The following is a 13,296-nucleotide window of genomic DNA, read 5'->3' as shown; positions in this document are numbered from 1 at the left end:
AATTGATGCTTTTGAATTATGGTGTTCAAGAAGACTCTTGAGAGTCCCTTATACAGCAAGGAGATCAAACCAGTCAATCCTAAAGGAAATCAACCCTGAATATTCATTGGAAGGACTGATGCTGAAGTTGATGCTCTAATACTTAGACCACCTGATGCAAAGAACTGACTCATTGGAAAAGACCCTGATGCCGGGAAAGATTGAAGACAGGAGAAGGGGATGACAGAGGATGAGATGGTTGGATGGCATCACCAACTCCATGGACATGAGCAAGCTTCAAGAGTTGGTGATGGACAGAGAAGCCTGGTGTGCTGCAGTCCATGGGGTTGCAAAGAGTTGGACACGACTGAGCAACTAAATTGATGAATCACATCATCTTTCTCCATTCCTGTATCGACGGACATTTAGGTTGCTGCCATGTTCTGGCTATTGTAAATAGTGCTGCAATGAACACTGGGCTGCATGTATGTTTTTGAGTTACAGCTTACTCTGAGTATATGCCCAGGAGTGGGATTTCTGGGTCATATGGTAGTTCCATTTTTATTTTTTAAGGAGCCTTCATACTGTTCTGCATAGTAACTATACCAATTTACAATCCTACCCAATTATGCCTGCTTTTGACAAGGCAGAGATGGACTCCACACACACAGCTGAGGGAATGTGGCTGGCAGAAGGATTGCTGAGATCACAGCTCTCACCTCCCACACAGACCCCCTAGCTCTTGTGTGATCTCAAAACTTAGGCTTGGGTTTGGGTGATGCCACATTTGGGCTCTCTGGGGGGAAGACAGGATTGCTCCAGGTAACACTTGAAAAGTTGAAACTCCATAAATAGTTACTGCCAGTGTGGGGAGGGAGCCAAATCTGAGCTAAGAGGAATACCTTCCTAGCAGAAACCTGCGAGCTTCAGCACTTCATCCTAGAAGGATTCAAACTCCTTTTAAGGAATTCAGCTTAGAAATCCTTTGTGATTTCCCAGGAGAGAAGAGAGTAAAGATTTGGCTTTTCAAGCATTCGTCCCAGGTGACTCAGACCCAGAAGGATGCCCTTCTACATGATGCTCCTCTTCCCTCGTCCTCCTGTCTTGTCTCTAAATCTCATTAAATGGTTCATCACAGTTGCTCCTATCATGTCAGAAGGCAGTGACTGCCAGAGTCTGCCTAGAACAGAATCCGTTTGGAGTTGAAATACCCTCCCCCTGGGTTAATCTTCTCCACGGTTGCATGTAGAACATGGGGCAGCATGTGGTGGAGATTAGGCATGCCCTGGTATTGAATTCTGAGCGCCAGGATGTGTGGGGGCCTGCATCCCTCACAGCACGTCACTTTCCTCTTTTAATGAAAACCGAAGCCCAGCTCCTGCCAGAGGGCAGGGGGAGTGAACAAATGTGTAGGAAAAGAAAATAGAAATGGTTAGGAAGGGTGGTTCCCTGACCCCTGGTCTGGGCTAGAAAAAGCACCTCCCCACACTGCCGCCTAGCACGTGGAATGCAGGAGGGGCTACAGGAGGAGCTAGGAGGGCTCCTGTGGAGGAATTAAGTGTGGCTCAGGCTGTTTCTGGCTTCTCTGTAAATACTGTGACACCTCCGAATGGAGGAACAGCTGAGATAAGTGACTGCTAATCCCCCAGTGCCGGGAGGAGGCCGGCCGCTCCCTTACAGATCCCAGCAGATGGTGGATGAAACAGGCTTCCCTCGAGGCAAGGGCGGCGGGAACTGTCCCACCTTCTGTTCCTTCAGCCAGCCCCGCACGTCTCCCTCATGGCCTGTCCCTGCCCAGAAGGGCCTTGCTGGCCCTCGAGAGCCTGGGGACATGCCCGAGTTTGGCTTTTCCCTCCCGCTGGGATGTTCAAGGTCAGCCAAGCTGGATTCAGGCCGGTGCTGGCAGCTTGGGCAGTCTTCAGCACAGCTCCTCGGGCCTGGGGAAGAAGAGCCAGGCAGTGCCTGCAAGTTTCTCTGAGAAGTACCTGGAGAAGAGGGGTGGTGACTTATTTAAAACGCAGATTCACTCTTCCCGGGTGAAATCTGGGAATCTGCATTGCTATTAGGCAGTCCAGGTAATTTGGCTACAAGTGGTTGCAGCATTCCATTTGAAGAAACAGCAGTCTGAGTGGACTGATTGGCGTTTGAGGTGGTGGTTAGCATCAGGGAGTGGTCTGGTGCCTGGATTTGAAGCCTCACTCTTCCATTTGCTCACCCACGTGACCTTGGGCAAAGCAGGCACAACAATGGTTCTCTACCATGTAAAAGACAGTCTTTCTCAAACTGCAGGGCACAGTCATTGCTGGATTTTGAAGTCAATTTAGTCACAAGTTGCATCAAAAACTGGGAGTTTGGCTGGCTGCACAGTAATGTGAATGTACTTAACACTACTGAACTGTGCAATTTTAGAGGGTTAAAGTGGTACATTCTGTGGTATGTATATTTTACCAAAATTTTTTAAAAAGTCCAGAATGCACCACAAAAGGTAAGTCACTTTTCTATACTTAAGTAGACACTATCAATTTTCAAATTAAATGGATCCCTGAAAAATGGTGTCAAAGGAAAATCAGTCTTGGAATCTTATATTCCCATCGACTTAAATTTTAAAATATATAAAAATAGGGTTTAGAGTTTTAAAATGTGGAAATTGAACAGTATTACAATGAACAAAGATCGAACCATCATGTCTTGAATGGGAAAAAGTGTTCTCACCATAAATATAATGCACAAAAAAAGTTTTGTTCTAAATGGGAAAACATGAAATTGTTTTTTAAACATTTTAAGGATGATGATTATGAAACTGGTTTCAGTACTCCGCTGACCTACTCCAGGGCAGACTGATCCCTAGGTGGGTGGGCTGGAATTGGTGTCCTGAGCCCTGGAAGTATTTACAAAGGATTCAGAAATAACCATGGTGTTTGGTGATCTGCTAGACTTTTCAGGGGTTCCTTTTACACAAATGGCAGTGAACGTGGGAATGTGCCCTCAGCCACTCCCGAGGAGTAACTGTTTCTTTCACACAAATGGTCATGAACTTCAGTCCTACTCTACTTGAAAAATAATGAAATATTTCCTCAGGAAGCCTTTCTCTGAACTCTTTTTTTGATGGGGGAAGCATACCATGAGGCATGCAGAACTTTCCCTGTCCAGGAATTTTTTTTTTCCATTTATTTTTATTAGTTGGAGGCTACTTTACAATATTGCAGTGGTTTTTGCCATACATTGACATGAATCAGCCATGGATTCGATGTATTTCCCATCCCGATCCCCACTCCCGCCTCCCTCCCCATCTCATCCCTCTGGGTCTTCCCAGTGCACCAGGCTCGAGCACTTGTCTCATGCATCCAACCTTTGCTGGTGATCTGTTTCACCCTTGATAATATACATGTTTTGATGCTGTTCTCTCAAAACATCCCACCCTCGCCTCCTCCCACAGAGTCCAAAAGTCTGTTCTGTACATCTGTGTCTCTTTTTCTGTTTTGCATATAGGGTTATCATTACCATCTTTCTAAATTCCATATATATGCGTTAATATACTGTATTGGTCTTTATCTTTCTGGCTTACTTCACTCTGTATAACGGGCTCCAGTTTCATCCATCTCATTAGAACTGATTCAAATGAATTCTTTTTAATGGCTGAGTAATATTCCATGGTGTATATGTACCACAGCTTCCTTATCCATTCTTCTGCTGATGGGCATCTAGGTTGCTTCCATGTCCTGGCTATTATAAACAGTGCTGCAATGAACATTGGGGTGCACGTGTCTCTTTCAGATCTAGTTTCCTCGGTGTGTATGCCCAGGAGTGGGATTGCTGGGTCATATGGCAGCTGAATCCTCTTTTGAATCCCCTTTTTTGTGACTATCCCAGTGATTCTCTCCCTGTCCTTCCCAGCATGTACCATAAATAACTGCCTCTGTCTGCTTTGCAGTTGCTCTGCAGTATGAGTCCTGCTCTGCTTTATTGCTCACATTTCTTAGTGACAAGCACAGTTCTTGTCCCAAAAATATTTGCTGAATCGATAAGTGAATGAAATTGACCCAAAATTTCAAAAGTGAGAACTACAGCTGCCTGTGTCATTATTACTGAACTGTAATAGTTCTTCTATGTGGCTTATATCACTTGTCTCTAATTATTACTATAGCTAGTAACCCCTGCAGGAAAAGAGTTGTATCCTTTTTCAGAGGGTAATATTGGGGCTTAGGACAGTGAAGTGATTTGCCCAACAGTAAAACAGGTAGTAAGTGATAGAGGTAAGGGTCAAACCCAGGGATGTTGGGCTGTATCACCAGTTGCATTTCTGCTTTTTCTTGGTTCTTCTGCATCTGCCTGAGCCCGAGCAGCTCTGCTCTTTGCCTCCCGTCTATGGGCATTTTCACTAAAAAAGTCTTAGCCACATGGCAGAATGAGCCCAGCTGGCATGACCCTCACCTGGCTCCATCACCCAGCCGCCCTCAGGCTTTCTTCTCCAGACCAACCCAAACATGGTTGGGGAGCTCAGAGGGGAGGACCTAGCATTCCCCAGTCTGGACAAGTATCTAATCAGCAGGCCTCCTTAGCATATCAATCCAAGACCACTCCAGAGATGGATGCCTGTGCCCAGTTTTCTATTTTTAACTGGTGTGAACGGGAGGAAAAACACAAGCATTAAAAATCAAAGTGCCGGTCAAGAACTGAGAATACAGGGCAGGCCAGGGCAAACCAGGGATCTGTGTCCTTCTGTCTCTCTGTTCCTTCCTCCCCTCCTTGCTTCATGTCATCCCTTTCTCCAAAATCCCAAGATCCTCCACAAAGGAGCTGATTATTTATACCTGGGCTTTTTACACGTCGACATACATATGAATCAACTAAGCATCTTGCTAGAAAGCAGCTTCTGCTTCAGTAGCTTTGGGGTGGGGACCGAGACTCTGCTTTTCTAATTCATGCCTGGTTATGATGATATCTCTGTGGTATGTTCATAGGGTTGAAGTTGCTGTTATCTTCTTGACAAGAATAGTTCTCTTTCAGTCTTATCTTCACCTGGAGTAAAGGCTTTGGCCCTCAGTTTATGGACGTTCCTCTGTGTGCGTGTGTTAGGCACTTAGTGGTGTCCGACTCTTTGGGACCCCATGGACTGTAGCCCGCTAGGCTCCTCTGTCCATGGACTTCTCCCAGCAAGAATACTGGAGTGGGCTGCCATTCCCTTCTCCAGGGGATCTTCCCAACCCAGGGGTTGAACCCAGGTCTCCTGTATTGCAGGCCGACTCTTTACCATCTGAGCCAGCAGGGAAATCCTCATCCATCAGCTAATGGACAAGCAGCCTTTGGTATTTGTTCACTTTGACGAAAAGCAGTCCTCTTCTGGCCTAAAGTCTGAGTTTGAGCAAAAGCCTGGAGACATGGAGGAGAGCCACCTTTTGTCTGGGCCGGGGTACACCTGCTCTGTCCCCCAGCAAGACCGGGCAAGCTCTGTCTGGCCTCTTCCCTAACCAGCCCCTGGAACCAAGCATAAATCGCGGACCAAGGTGGCCTTGGTTAATCTCGGCTTTCTGCCACAGAAGAGTGCAGATCTCTGAGCTGTCATGCAGGTTGGTGGGGACTAGCCCAGGAGGGTGTTCTGCACCCCGCGCCCCTTCTCTGGCCCCCAGTTGTGCTGCTGGGGTGCAGTTAGGGTGCACGAGGATTCCCAGGGCCCCGCTCCTCCAGCTCCCAGAGCGGGAGGATGAGAAGTTGCCGTCACTCCCCCGCTGCCCTGGCCCAGCTGTCAGGACCCCTCAGCAGAGGGCAGGGCGCCAAGCCTTCCCACTCGTGTGTGGCTGACTGTCTCTTAGGCTGGCGGGGCTGCGGAGGAACCAGCCCGGGCACACCCAGGGAGCACCCCCACCCAGGAAGGGGGAGGGGGTGGCTGGCGTCACTCAGTCTTCCCCTGCCCCCTACCCTTCCCGGTCGGCGCCTCCTTAGCTCCCTATTTGGCCATCCCCCTGGTTGCCCCCTCCCCTTCCTTACATGGTCTGGGGGCCCCCTGGCCGATACTCTCCCCTGCCCTTGGCTCCATGAATGGCCTCGGCGCTCCTCAGTGGTGCGAAGGCGACCAAATAAGGCAAGGTGGCCGACCGGGCCCCCCACCCCTGCCCCCGATCGCTCCAACTGACCCCGTCCATCAGCGCGCTATAAAGCCGCGCGCCGCGCGCGGGGCACCAGCGCCTGCTGCCGCCTGAGCGACCGAGCCGAGCCCGCCCCGCGGACAGTGAGTCAGCGCCGCCCGCCTCCGCGCCTCCCTCCGCCCCGCGCCCGGAGCGGGTGCCCCGCGCTCCCGCCGCTCCATCACTTTTCCTCTTTTTTCCTTAAGACCAAACTTTCCCTTTGGTTCTCTAACTTCTTTTGCCCAGGGTCTCCATCTTCACAGGAGAGGGGCTCGCAGAGGGGGAGCCTTGCGCCCCGTAGGGGGTCCCTGTGGTCTTGTCCTTTTCTCTCCCCCGGGGCTGGGGCATGGATGGGAGTGGATGAAGCCGTAGCGGGGTCCCAGTTTGTGAAAGGGCGCAAGTGTGGAGGGCTGGGGAGGACCTTCTAAGGGATGACTGTCCCTTTTGCCCTGGGGCAGAGGGTGAGCCTGCTGGCCGCGGAGCCTGCACGGCCCCCTCCCCGCCCCCCTGCTCCGCAGCTTCTTCTCACTTTTTCTGCCCCAGGGGAAGGGAGATGGCCGGCGGCCCCCGCCCCCGACTCCCGTCCGCGGACCCCCCTCTGCCCTGTCCCCTCCTCCGGGGGAGCGGACCAGGCCAGCTCCGCAGGCGCTGAACTTGGGCCGCCTTGCTCTGCTCCCCCCGCAGACCCCGCTGAAGCTGTGCCAAGATGTGCGACGACGAGGAGACCACCGCCCTGGTGTGCGACAACGGTTCCGGGCTGGTGAAGGCCGGCTTCGCGGGCGACGACGCGCCCCGCGCGGTCTTCCCGTCCATCGTGGGCCGCCCGCGCCACCAGGTAAGCTTCAGCCCGCTGCGCAGTCCCAGCCCCATCGCACACCCCTCCCTCTCCTGCCACCTCTCAGCCCAGCAACCGAGAGATGTCTCACTTGACCCTCCTGTCTCGTGAACTCTTTAGGTCAGACAGGAAGAGATGAATTAGCTTCAAATCCGAGCTGACAAGTAACAACTTACACCCGCCAACATACCAGGAAAGGTGCATTCCACTCTCCCACCCCAGTCCACTTCAGGGACACCGCTCGCCAAGGGTCCAGCTCGCTGGTGTGAAAAGCCAGCAGCATCTCTCTTTCAGTCTTCTCTTCCTCCTATACATTTCGCCTTACTCCTTGGCCTTTTTTTTTTCAGTCTGGTTCAGAACTCATAATATTACAACTTCTCCCAGCCAACCAGGGGCCAAGCCACATTGCTCCCTCTTATTCACAGCCAGTTTATAGGGCTCCCCAAAGATGTGATCTATCTGCTTCCTGGCTATTGCATTTTTAGAAGCCAGGCGTGACAGAGGCAGTAAGTGCATAGTGATAGTGACATACCACCTTGTTTATTAGAAGAGACACCACCCCCTCTGGCTGTGCCACAATGCCTGGCCAGACAGACTGCCAGGGATGAGAGTGGTATTCCTCAGTGTGGGTGACTGTGGGTACTCCAGGACACTCTGGGCAGGCTGGATTTCACAGACACAGTGATAATGGCATATCTGTCCTTTTTATGTTCACTTGATGAATGTGAAAATCTTTTCTGAGGAGACATGCAATGTGTCATTAATGCAGTCATTCCAGTGTAGTCATTTATATTCCAGTTGACATAGGTGATAAGCTTAATAATTTCATGAAGATATTATAACAATTTAAAAATGAGATGACGCTCTGCTTCTTCAGTGAAATAGCTTCACTCCTCTTCACCCCCAGTTATATTCTAAACAATAGAATTATGCCTCCTGAGGGTGGGGTAGGGAAAAGGTACAGGACTGATTTTAAATGATATTTCTGAATTGGGGTAAACAATTGTTTATTTCTGGTATTCATAAGATGCCCCTTGGGCAGTTAGACAAATTAATTAGGCATTGAATATATTCCTAACATGGAGGAAGCTTGATTTTCTAATCTCTTTCTTCTTGCAGGGAGTCATGGTGGGTATGGGTCAGAAGGATTCCTATGTAGGTGATGAAGCTCAGAGCAAGCGAGGTATCCTGACTCTTAAGTACCCCATTGAACACGGCATCATCACCAATTGGGATGACATGGAGAAGATCTGGCACCATACCTTCTACAATGAGCTCCGTGTAGCCCCAGAGGAGCACCCCACTCTGCTCACCGAGGCCCCACTGAACCCCAAGGCCAACCGTGAGAAGATGACTCAGATCATGTTTGAGACCTTCAATGTCCCCGCCATGTATGTGGCCATCCAGGCGGTGCTCTCCCTGTATGCTTCTGGCCGTACCACAGGTGTGTTTGGATTGTAAGGTGTGCGATTGTGAGATAGTCTCTGGTTAATTACACTCCCAAGTCACTGACCTTGCTGTGAATCAGTTTCCCCAATGAAAAAAGAATGACCTCTTTCCCCACACTCCCTGGAAAGGTGTCTGTGCCGAGAGAGAGAGGTAACAAGAGTACCCTGAGCACACTTATTTCTAAGAGCGGAAAGAATATGGAGTTAGAGCCTTTCCTTGCCTAAAATATGTGATGTCAGATATTGAGGCTCTGCACAAACTAATAACCTGGAATGTAGCAGTTGTTGGTATGTGTTCACATTATCCCAGCCCCTGGGCAAACATCTCCAGTAGAGACGAACCCAGAGAGAACCTACATTCCCTACAAAGTCTGAGTCAAAAAAGAGAGAAACGTGTTAGTTAGATGTGAGGGGGAAAAAAAAAACACAAAAACACACCTGGATGCTTGCATAATGTGCACATGACTGGTAAGAGGGATGGTCATTTGAAAGTCTCCTGGGGAAATTCTTCTACCACAATATTTAAAAGGGTGAGCTGTCGCTGGCTTTAGTCTTAGCATGCATTGTACTCATTTTATCTGGGTCTTTGCCCATTGCTAGTGTCTCTTAGCCAAGAGTGGAAGTAGGCTTTGACATGGCGAAAGCAGTGGTGTCCTCAGAGATTTACCTTCTTTTTGGCTATTTCCTCTGACAGGCATTGTTCTGGACTCTGGGGATGGTGTGACCCACAACGTCCCCATCTATGAGGGCTATGCTTTGCCCCACGCCATCATGCGTCTGGATCTAGCTGGCCGGGATCTCACGGATTACCTCATGAAGATCCTCACTGAGCGCGGCTACTCCTTTGTCACCACCGGTGAGTCTGTGTGGGTTTCATCTGCCACAGTAGGTGTCTGGTTTTCTCCACCAGTGAACCCGCCTACCTCTCCAAAGCTGATGTCATCCTTCAGAGCTTACCTGTGACCCCCTTTATTTCTGCAGCTGAACGTGAGATTGTTCGTGACATTAAAGAGAAGCTGTGCTATGTCGCTCTGGATTTTGAGAATGAAATGGCTACGGCTGCTTCTTCCTCCTCCCTGGAGAAGAGCTATGAACTGCCTGATGGCCAAGTCATCACTATTGGCAACGAGCGCTTCCGCTGCCCTGAGACGCTCTTCCAGCCCTCCTTCATTGGTGAGTGGTATGGTCTGGTGCAGACACACAGCTTGGGGCTTCCAGAGAAAAATCTATTATAACCAGCAATGATTAAGGGGCCCTTGTGTTGAAAGTAGTCTTAGCTTGGAGACCCACACAGTTCAGCCTCAAGTCCTGATGGTTTTTGCAGGGATGGCCATTCCTCTCCTGCAGCAATGATATGATAAAGGATGACACACCAGCTTCATCTTGAAACAAGGAATGAGATAGCATAGTAACTGAATAATCCATATCTGCAAGGAAGAGACGATGACTCAAGAGTGCTGACTTATTCTGGTAGATTCCATCACCAAGTAGCTAGACCTTACTTCCAAGTCACTCATTATTAAGTGTGACAACAATCCTACTTATAGTAATAACTGGACACTCACATCTTTCTTAAGCTGGGATTTCCAAGAGGAAGCTTGTCAGTATCTTATTTTAGTCCATAAATAAGACGGCATTCATTTCACATGAATGTGTGTCTCATGCTTTTCTATTACATCTCCATAGGTCTGATGGGTACAGCGAGTGTTCCCTCTAAACAGGTGCTAAAAGCAGTTGTTTGTGCCTTGGCAGTCTGTTGTAGATTACTCTCAGCACTTTTAAGACACCTGTTCCACAAAACTCTGCAGTGTATCTTATAGAGGAACATATGTTTCAGAGACAAATGGTGACAGTTTACCAACACAGAGGAGTCTTGTTATCCTCCCTCCACCCTGGCCCCATGGCCTGAATGCACTGTGACTTTTTAAAACTTGTTCATAGGTATGGAATCTGCTGGCATCCATGAAACAACTTACAACAGCATCATGAAATGTGACATTGATATTCGCAAGGATCTGTATGCCAACAATGTCTTATCTGGAGGTACCACCATGTACCCTGGTATTGCTGATCGCATGCAAAAGGAAATCACTGCTCTGGCTCCCAGCACTATGAAAATCAAGGTAAAGAACTTCTGTGGTGGGGTGGGGGTAAACCAAGGCAGGTCTCCATAGACCAAGCAGAATTCCTAACTCCTTTCCCCTCACACAAATAGCTTCCTGTCTCACAGAAACCTTTTGCTTTTATAGCACCTTTTCTGATTTTTCTGGCACTTTTCCCAAGATAGGAGATTTTAAAACACTTTAAAGCAGTGGATAAAAATAAATCTTTGAGGAAAAAAATCTAAACCTTTGAACACATTTTAAAAGACCCCAACTTTCAGGCTAGGCTTCACCATGCCTATAGCTTATTGTCACATTATTCTCTGGTTCGGAGAAGTAGGGAACTTCTATTTTATAAAGTCTTTGATCACGGAAATGATGAAATAAAGAAAATGCATTCATCTTGAGTCAACCATATTCATTTGTAGGATTACTGGGATTGTTCATTTGTATCACATTACAGTGACTTGATCACCAGTGTATTTTCTGTGAATCTCCCCACCATGTTGCTTACTCTGTTGTTTGGAACCTCAGAGTTCACTGGCAGCTTTTGCTTTCCTTCTGCAGATTATTGCTCCCCCTGAGCGTAAGTACTCTGTCTGGATTGGGGGCTCCATCCTGGCCTCCCTGTCCACCTTCCAGCAGATGTGGATCAGCAAGCAAGAATATGATGAGGCAGGCCCCTCCATCGTCCACCGCAAGTGTTTCTAAGGTGCCTTCTCTCTTAGTCTACATTACATTCAGGATGATGGTATGATGCTTTTTGGAGTCTTCCGAACCACCCTCCCTCATCTCTCATCAATCATTGTACAGTTTGTTTACACACGTGCAATTTATTTGTGCTTCTAATATTTATTGCTTTATAAATAAACCAGACCAGGACTTGCAACCTACAAAAGCAAGCATTTCTTATTTCTGTTTGGGGTTTGGGGAAGGAGTGGGATGGGGCCAATGTTTGCTTACTCAGTCTGTGAGCTCATATACTGATGGCCTTGATACCATGAGCTTTGTAATATCACAGCACCACATCAGTTCATCCGTGTGACTTTTAGCTGGGAGTTTCAATATTAAATTTTGATTTTACCCTTTGGGAAAGAATCATGAAGATAATTTATACCTGAAAAGCAGATTAGGTTTTCAGTTCAGTTCAGTCGCTCAGTCATGTCTGACTCTTTGCAACCCCATGGACTGCAGCATGCCAGGCTTCCCTGTCCATCACCAACTCCCAGAGCTTGCTCAAACTCATGTCCATCGAGTTGGTGATGCCATCCAACCATCTCATCCTCTGTCAGTTCATCAGTGTGATAAGATTTAGGTCCACATAAGTGAGAAATGGATTGGAGAATACAGTCTGTGAAGATTAGTTTCTATGATAACACTGAAAATTGTGGTTTTAGCACATGTTCCAGTTATTTTTGTGACTTTGCCAAAGCCACATAGATATTGGTAAGGAGAAAGTCAAAGGTTATTTTAAATAGATTAGTATAAATGCTCAATTCACAGCCTTTTCAGTTGTCTTCCTGAGGGCCATGCATGTCAACAGTGAAACAGTGAGGTCAGCTTACAGAAAAACCCAGCCATACCCCATTCCAAATACTCCCTAAGCAAATCAAGGCCACTGTGAATGTTCAAAATGAGTGTGAGGATGGGGAATTCTCTGGAAGTCCAGCAGTTAGGACTCTGAGCTTTTACTGCTGTGGGTGCAGGTTCAGTCCCTGGAACTAAGATCACACAAGCCACATGGTGTGGGCAAAAAGAAACACAGAAAGAAATGTTAGGAAACAGGCAGCAGACACCTCTGCCTAACCAGTGACTAACCTGGGGGACGGACATCCTCAGGCTCTTCAGGTCTTTGAAATCTTGGGATCTTGGGTCGAGTAGAGAAAAGGTCCTAAAGTCCTGAGGGGTTAAGGGGGGCAGAAAGGCACAATATTCCCTTCACTCTGTGCCGTACTCCTTGCAAAAGACGTTGGGGATAGCCCCTCTGTCATACTCTGTCCTGGAGGGGTTCACATACACACGACTCAGAAACTCCCAGTGTATGTGGTTTGGGAGGCTTCAGGAAATGGACATATGTGTATGGGTCTTGAAGGGTGGGTGGTTAAGAATTAAAGAGGTGGGATGAGGAAGGAGAAAGCTTCAGCAGGAGACAGGGCAGAAGCCATCATACAAAGCACGAGGCAGGCTGGTGGGAACTGATGAATTTTAGGCCATCAGTTTGGAAAGGTAGATTTCAACCTGATTGCAGAGCTTTAAAAATTTTAACTTTCAACTTAATTGTTGATGAACTGTTAGACCATTTGTATATGTGTGTGTATTTTCACTCAGTCGTGTCCAACTCTTTGCAACCCATGGACTGTAGCCCACCAGGCTCCTCTGTCCATGGAATTTTCCAGGCAAGAATACTGGATTGGGTTGCCATACCCTTCTCCAAGGGATCTTCCTAACCCAGGAATCGAACCCAAGTGTCTTACGTCTCCTGCATTGGCAGGTGGATTCTTTACCACCTGCCCAGGATTCTTTACCTGGGAAGCCATGTAAGACCAATTGAATGAAGTTAATTAAACTTTTACCTATTGATGAGAGAATTAAAACACAGATTAAGCAATGGGTACAATGTTATATGGGCTTCCAGGTTGTGCTAGTGGTAAAGAACCATCTGCCCATTCAGGAGACATAAGAGACACAGGTTTGATGCCTGGGTCGGAAAGATCCCCTAGAGTCAGAGATGGCAGCTTACTCCAGTATTCTTGCCTGGAGAATCCCATGGTCGGAAAGACCCCCTGGAGTGGGAGATGGCAGCTTACTCC

General features: G+C 48.1%; 1 protein-coding gene across 2 annotated transcripts; it reads left to right on the top strand.

Moving 5' to 3' along the window:
• The first annotated feature begins 6,119 nt into the window (after window positions 1-6,119).
• Window positions 6,120-11,384, top strand: ACTC1 (actin alpha cardiac muscle 1). Of its 2 annotated transcripts, XM_070468957.1 has the most exons (7): window positions 6,120-6,205; window positions 6,786-6,936; window positions 8,056-8,380; window positions 9,079-9,240; window positions 9,366-9,557; window positions 10,326-10,507; window positions 11,054-11,384. In XM_070468957.1, exons 2-7 carry the CDS (start codon window positions 6,808-6,810, stop codon window positions 11,195-11,197), a joined length of 1,134 nt encoding a protein of 377 aa, XP_070325058.1. In that variant the 5' UTR covers window positions 6,120-6,205; window positions 6,786-6,807; the 3' UTR covers window positions 11,198-11,384. The 2 variants fall into 2 exon arrangements, with proteins under 2 accessions (XP_070325058.1, XP_020769969.1); XM_020914310.2 differs by lacking the exon at window positions 6,120-6,205 and having other exon boundaries at window positions 6,309-6,936.
• The last annotated feature ends 1,912 nt before the right edge of the window (window positions 11,385-13,296 follow it).

The sequence above is a fragment of the Odocoileus virginianus genome, chromosome 6, assembly GCF_023699985.2.
Source record: "Odocoileus virginianus isolate 20LAN1187 ecotype Illinois chromosome 6, Ovbor_1.2, whole genome shotgun sequence".
NCBI classification, from domain to species: Eukaryota; Metazoa; Chordata; class Mammalia; order Artiodactyla; family Cervidae; genus Odocoileus; species Odocoileus virginianus.
The sequence above is the reverse complement of the archived record's forward strand: the minus strand, read 5'-3'. Positions and strand labels throughout refer to the sequence as shown.